At 36.9% G+C, this 7317-nt stretch overlaps 1 protein-coding gene across 1 annotated transcript; it reads right to left on the bottom strand.

Moving 5' to 3' along the window:
• Positions 1-3757, bottom strand: LOC104815301 (putative chloride channel-like protein CLC-g). The gene is made up of 7 exons (XM_010543644.2): positions 3474-3757; positions 3178-3378; positions 2872-3049; positions 2225-2487; positions 1736-2005; positions 463-1591; positions 1-300 (listed from the first exon to the last, which is right to left on the bottom strand). The coding sequence occupies exons 1-7, from the start codon at positions 3614-3616 to the stop codon at positions 157-159; spliced, it is 2328 nt and encodes a 775-aa protein (XP_010541946.1). The 5' UTR covers positions 3617-3757; the 3' UTR covers positions 1-156.
• Between the last annotated feature and the right edge of the window lie 3560 nt (positions 3758-7317).

The raw sequence follows: 7317 nt of genomic DNA, 5'->3' as shown, positions 1-7317 counted from the left end.
TAAATAAATAAACTATCAAGTAATTGATTAATCATTTTGTACCAGTGAATATACGAGTTTTAATTTTAGTATATTAATACACCAATTATGTTATGGTTTCAAATATAGCCATGAACATTTTGAATTTATAAGGGATAGACCTTCTCTTACAGGGGCTCATGAGCGTAGGCAGAAGCTCGGGATAAGAGGAAGCCGGATCCTGAGCCTTTTCCACCTGCTTCCGAACAGAGAAGGGTGCAAACCCAGTATGTGTTCCGGCATGAAATCGTGCCTCGTCAATATTCCCACCACCGGAGGCCTCTGCAGATACAGCAAAAAAAAAAAAGCTAACCAGTCAAAAGGCGAACATAGTCGATCCAGGGTTTTGGGTTTTGGGTTCGGGTCAGATCAGAGCCGAACAGTTGCAAGAGGAACGGATTAGAATATGTTAGATATGGAAATGGAGAGGCAAAGGGTTCTTACATTGGAGACCTTTGGTATGACCAGTAAGTGTCGCAGGCCGACCTCCCGGAAGAGGACGAGGGCTTTTGCAAGGGACATCGTCTCCACGACAGTGTAGGGTGAAGCATTAGAGAACGGATGCAAATCCAAATACATATTCATCTCTTCTTCTGTCAAATTTATGTCTTCTATTCCATCGCCAATGCCGGAACCCTTCTTCGCAAAATCGTCTGCCGTGAATTTGGCAAGAACATCGGGGCCGGATGGAATGGGATGTGACAAGAAAACCCGCTTCTTTAGCAGCGTCAGAATATGAGAACGGAGGACCAGACCGTAAAGAACCGGAGCTGCAGAGAAGGGTGGTTCATCGACCACGGGAAAGCCATTATGGTTGGTAGTTCTAAGAACATGTACTATGTTCTCGATTTTTTCGATGCCATTGAAGACCCGAAGCGGGCCAGAGACGACATCACTAACAGTAAGCTGCCTCATGTAAGGCTCCGCATGTGTCTGCAAGTACGGGAACCCTTTAATCTTCATGATGAGGTTGTAGATGTTGGGATTGAAAGCATCGGCTACGGTTTTGGAAATCAGAAGAACCAGCATCATCATAGGCAGAAGCAGAAGGTTATTGGTCAGCTCGAGGAGGATCACGCACAAGGAAACCGTCATCCTCATTGATCCACCCAGAAAAGAAGCGGAACCAAGCACAGCGAATAGACCGTGATTAAGATTCGAGCTTGAACCAAGTAACATCCCGACAAGCCTTCCATATGAAGCTCCCGTCACGATGACTGGCACAAAGAGACCCGCAGGAGCAGCAATGCCATAGCTCAAGATGCTGAGAAAGAAGCAGGTGACAAAGAATATGAGAACAGAGAGGTAATGGAACTCATACTCAGTGTTCTTGCTGAAAAGATTTTTTATAGCATCGTCATTTGTGTTGAAGATAAGGCTTGCAAGGTCGTTGTAGTGACCCGGGGGACATTGATATTTCTTAAAGTTGCCCGACCGGCCAATCGTAGGACAGTCTTCTGATGCACCCAGCGGGCAAGGTTGACAGGGAGCAAGGAATGGTAATCCGAAAAGAAGGCAGGATGTGAAAATGGAAATTGCACAAGCAAGGAGAATTCTCCAAGCAACACCTTTCCTACAAGAAAAAGAAAGCAGATATTCAACAATACTAAGTCAGATGATATGAGAACTTTGAATAAATCTGTTTATGTATATCCATGTGTGCATGTGTTCATCTCTATGAGAAAATGAATAACGTATATCTGCAAGGATGGCTTACTCGTTAATGAGATTGTATGTTCGCAGAACCTTCTCGAGCAGAAAGTTGTAAATGCTTCCCAAGATGCCCCCGAAAAATCCAAGAAGAATAACAGGAGGCACATCTCCCAAATGATATGGCACACTTTTTGAATAGACATCGAACACTATTAGGCCCCCTTTACCGAATAACCCACATTTTCCACTTAAACAAACATCGATTAGAGCCCGAAGGATGATTGCGACCACAGCTGTTGTGAAGAAAGTTCTCCATAAAAGCGCGCTCCGCCACCTACAAAGAAAAAGTACTTAAAGAATGGTGGTTGGAGAACAAGAAGACGAGTAACCAAAGCCATGAATGCTAGTGAATGGGAATCACAGATAACGAACTTATCCTTTCAACTATAATGTGACAAACAAAGAGATTTTGACGTGAATACAGAGAGCCTCGGTTGGTCGAAAAGCTTATTTGTTTGTCGGGAGATTTTAGATGCAGAACAACTTCACCCACCAAGAAGACATTTCCTCGAGTGCAAACAGGACACCGCCGACTGGGGCACGGAACGAGGCAGCAATACCAGCAGCTGATCCACAAGTCACGAGATCTCTTCGATCTCGGTCATTTTTGAAGTAGCGGAGCCATTTCCAAGTCAAGCCATATCTCTTGGAGCCACCCTGACCAAGCAATGATGCCACACATGCACCGGTGTGCACCATCGGTCCTGCCTTTCCTATGAGAAGAGATCCTGATACTCCAGATACATTTCCCACAATCTGCGTCCCGAGCAAACAGAAATGACAACAGGACAATTCCAATCAGGACAAGACAGGAGATCCTCCTAACGAAACAATGCATCAAGAACAGCCTAAAAGAACAGGCATCAAGGCTTCATGGATTCAAGCTAACAGTCAAGACAGATATCACAACCATAGAACCGGGGAAACAGTGGATATCGGGCTATTGATCAGAGAAACCAGAACGTAAACATTGGGAGCATTCATGTGAAAGATGAACACAGAAGATGACAACAATGAACAACCCAAAGGTCTCTTCTCTCCATAAGATTCGCTCACTAGTTTCTAGCGTCAACTCCCACATATTTCACATTGTATCTACTTCAATACATTGGTTTAAACTACACAACACAAAGTCATTACCTTGACAATCAGTGTCCGAAAGGAGAATATCCCAGGTGCATCTACGCCATTCAAGTAGGCCTTCACTTCCGGTATACCGGAGCCAGCCGCCGCTGGCGAAACAAAAGCGGTGATGACCGATGCGAACAGAGTAAGAACCAAATTTGAAACAGTGAAAACGAGAAAGCCCATTCCAAACCTAAGAACACAATTCAACTCTCCATGAATAGCCTTAACAAGCATATACACTAATTGAGATGCATCAGAGCTACAAAGGATCAACCACAAGAATGAATTCCAAACAAAACGACCAGAAATTCGAATCACCTTCTGGACAACATCATGTTCGAAGTAACGACGAACTTAACCCCGGCGAGATTCTCAACGGCGAGATTGATGGCGAAGCCGATAAGGCTAACAATCACTCCGAGGAAGAAACACAACAGCCACTTCATGAACACGTACTGGAAAATCTGAGCCTTACCACGAGCTCTCCAATCCTGCTTGAAGAAATCATTCTCCGCAATCCTATAAAAACCACCGAAACACCAAATTCGAACCTAAGAATCCAAAAAAAAATCCAAAAAAAAAAGAAGAAGCTAAAAACAGAATCGATGTCGTACTCGTAATCAAGGCTTTCGATCGGAGAGACGTCGGAGCCGACGATGGCGACCTGAGAGGTGGAGTTGGTAGCGGAGCGGAGGAGAGGGACGGAGACGGAATAGCTGTGGCGCTCCGCCGTCAAATTCGCGGTGTCCGACGACATCGCAGCGAACGGAGAAGACGAGTTGAATTTGTTTTCTCTCCGAAAAGAAATAAATAATTAAATGGGAATTTATTATGGAGAATGAAAGATGGATATATCGACTGCGGGTTGGTGCTTGTGATAATCTCGCTAAGGCCATGGACGGTTGCACTTCAGCAAATGGTATCATTGAAAGTATAATTTACAGTTAGGAGTTAACAAAACAGGCAAAACCCCGAGCTCGACCCGACCCGACCCGAATGTATTTTCAAATTATTAGTCTTTAATAAATATTTAGAATCCGTATAGACCAGATTCACAATTTATAAATGGAGTATATGATAAATTACAAATAAATTTCAGGATTTTTAAAATGCAATTTGTAAGAAAACTACTTCCTTTTCATAATAATTGCTGTTTTAGACAATTATTTTTATTTCTATATATGTCGTTCTATTTTTTCTAGTTAATTTTTGAGAAAATTCCTCAATTTTTGAAAATCTACCACCAAAAATCCCTAATTAAAAATTTACCATGTAAATTCCCTAATTTCAAGATCACTTCTAAATTAGTATCCGCAAACAAACTCCGTTAATTTACTGTTACGGAATCTGACGTGACATTATAATTTTCACCACATAAGTGATAGGTATATAAAAAAAATTGACAAATCGAGAAACCGAATTTAATTAAATCGGTTTACATAAACCGGTTTTTTATACCAAATTTTTTAAAAAACCCTGATTTTTATGTCAACTCCTTTTACAGTCACAATTGGTTTCATTTTTTGTTTTTCCTATTGATCCTGAAATAAAAATCTACGCAGACGGCAGATGGCAAGAGGGAAGATGAAACCCGAAATTAGCCCACTAATAATCATCCCCTTTCCCCTCTGGAAAATTTTCTCGGCAACGAGAGCATACCAACCTCGATTAACCCAAGAATTAGCCTAAAAGGTTCATCCGTTTTTCCATTTTCTCGGCATCCAAACAGTATCTGAAGACGCAGATCCCTCGGGGCAGAGAAATGACAACATTTAAACCGAAGAATCAAAGTAGAAAACAGAAGGGTCCAAATGGAGAAGAAGAACGAGACTAGAGGAAGAAATTATGATGAGAAGAATATGAGAGGGATAGTTTTTGTTAGGGGTGTAGCTTTAAGTTTGGTTTTTCGGAATCGAACCGTACCAAACCGAAAAATACGGTATTTTTTTTATTTGAACCGTCTAAAATTTTCGAACGATATTTAATTTAGAAAAATCGAATTTTCTGAAAGCGAATCGAAATTTTAAAAAAATAAATAAAAAGATCTAATTGTTTTAATTAAAATCAAAACCAAAACCAAATATAATATAATAACTTATTGGTATCTATTTTTATAAAATCGAAAGAACCGAACCGAATCAATCAGAATTTAATACTGAAACATCCAACCCTAGTTTTTGTCATGAATTTCACGTAAATATATATAAGCATATTCTCCAAATTGAAGATGGACCATGAATCCACCGTGTTGTAATCATTTTTTTTCTTGAAATTGATCAAATGCTTCACCTACTAAGAGATTTTATTTTACATTAGCAACAACAATGAAATCAATGATTACTCCTAAAGGAGTTAACATAATATCTCCTTCGTATCCAAGATTGGGTGGCTCAACCGGTAAAGAAGAGAGTAAAGTTTCTTTCTAACCCGAGTTCGAGAATGAAACTTTCTCATTTCTCTAGAAAATGTAGTCGGACCAAAAACCCGGTGAATTTTCGGATTATAAAAAAGAAATATATTCCTCGTATGGAACGATGAGAATAAGAAAGGAGAGATAATTAAAGAAAATTAGGTTTTTAAAAAAATGTATAAAAGACCGGTTTATATAAATCGATTTAATCAAATTCGGTTTGCTGGTTTGTCAATTTTTTTATATGACATCTACGTGTCATTTATGTGGTGAAATTATAATGGTGCGTCACATTCAGAAGCGTCACTTTAACGGAGTTTGTTTGTAGGGATTAGTTTGGAAATAATTTTGAAATTAGGGAATTTACATGACAAATTTTTAATTAGAGACTTTTTATGGTAGACTTATAAAAAAAAAAGGGGGAATTTTTGTGAAAATTTTCCTTAATTTTTTAAAATAATTCCCAATTTTACCTTTAATCAAAATTACCACAATTCCAATAAACTATTAATACATTCGTATCATCAAAATTTAATAAATATTAATTATATTTCAACTATTATTATCTATAAAACTATCTTTCCTTTTTTTTCTCTATAACTTTATAAATATAAATAAATAAATTTTAAAAATTGATAATCTCATAAAAACTCTCTAGATAAAAATTCAAAGATAATAATATTTTCAATAGAGATTCATTTTAGAAAAAAGAAAATAAAAAGATATATTTAGATTATATTTATCTGAAATATTTGTAGAAAGATTCGGAATCACGTTTGGATCAATAACGTAAAAATATTAATATTAAAATCACCAAAAAATATTTAAGCGAGCATAATTTTTTATTTATTAAAATTACAAAAAAAATATTTAACAAAAATATTAAATAAAATATATAATTTTTTTTATATTTTCTTAAGATCCACTACCTTTGTTGTCTAGAATACATGTTTGACTTTTACTTTTTCTATTATCATATTCTTTTCCAGATAACTTCGATTTTGGATATAAAATTTGTTGATTTTGATTTTTTTTTGTTTATTCTGATTTCTTCATTCTCATGATAGTGTTGTTTTTGGATCTTCCTATTTATGATATCTTCATGTTGTGAGAATATCATATTTTTGAGAATATTATAAAACTGGTACGTATCCATAATTTTATTTGAAAAAATCAAACCTGTTTTTTTTTCAATAGAAGAATTTTTAATTTTATATGTTAGTTCAGTGGTTAGTTTTTAATTCACTTTCGAATGTTAAAAAAAGAAAGAAATTCAGTATGGATGTTAGTTCAGTGGTTGGTTTTTAATTTTATCAGTTTAAAAAAAAGAATTTAGTTTGGATGTTTTTTTTATGAATGTGTAAAATATATGTCCGTTATGTTTCTGAATTATTTTCTTTTTTTAGGTTTGCAATGGATGATATTTCCAACGATCCTATTGCTGATGAGACAGAATGTGATCACCAAGAGACAAAATTTGAGTATCGAATATCAGAACATGAAGATGATGATAAAAAAGAACAAGTAAGTGGTTCAAAATGAAAAAAGTCTTTTGTTTAGGATCATATGAAACGCACAGATAAAGACAAAGCCATTTGCAACTATTATGGTAAATCATTGTCTGCTTCATCAGCTAGTGGGACATCACATTTGAAGCGTCATATCAGAGATTGCAGAATAAAGCCTAGATTTGGTAACGTGGCTAACATGATTATTGATCATGGTGGAAAGTTGAGAGAGAAAAAAGTTGATCAGACAATTTGGAGAGAAAAAGCTATCAAAATGATCATTGAACATGAACTCCCTTTCGCCTTTTTGGAGTATAAGATGTATCGAGAGATGATACAATATGCCCATCCAGATCCGAAAATGATAAGTAGGAATACTGTTGTTGCTGATTGTCTTAAGTTTTATGAGGGAGAGAAAATGAAGTTGAAGCTTAATTGGCTAGAATTCGTAGTCAGATATATTTGACCACTGATCTTTGGACTGCTATAACTCATGAGAGGTATATATGTTTGACGGGGCATTATGTGGATGATGAATGG

This window comes from Tarenaya hassleriana, unplaced genomic scaffold (assembly GCF_000463585.1).
Source record: "Tarenaya hassleriana unplaced genomic scaffold, ASM46358v1 Cleome23, whole genome shotgun sequence".
NCBI lineage: Eukaryota > Viridiplantae > Streptophyta > Magnoliopsida > Brassicales > Cleomaceae > Tarenaya > Tarenaya hassleriana.
The sequence above is the reverse complement of the archived record's forward strand: the minus strand, read 5'-3'. Positions and strand labels throughout refer to the sequence as shown.

Excerpts from the sequence above, each read along its gene's own strand:
- LOC104815301 (XM_010543644.2), bottom strand. The coding sequence starts at position 3,616 with ATGTCGTCGGACACCGCGAATTTGACGGCGGAGCGCCACAGCTATTCC. Across the intron at positions 2,006-2,224 it reads CTCGAGGAAATGTCTTCTTG|GTGGCGGAGCGCGCTTTTAT; the intron begins GTGGGTGAAGTT and ends TTTTCTTTGTAG. Across the intron at positions 301-462 it reads TCATACCAAAGGTCTCCAAT|AGGCCTCCGGTGGTGGGAAT; the intron begins GTAAGAACCCTT and ends CTGTATCTGCAG.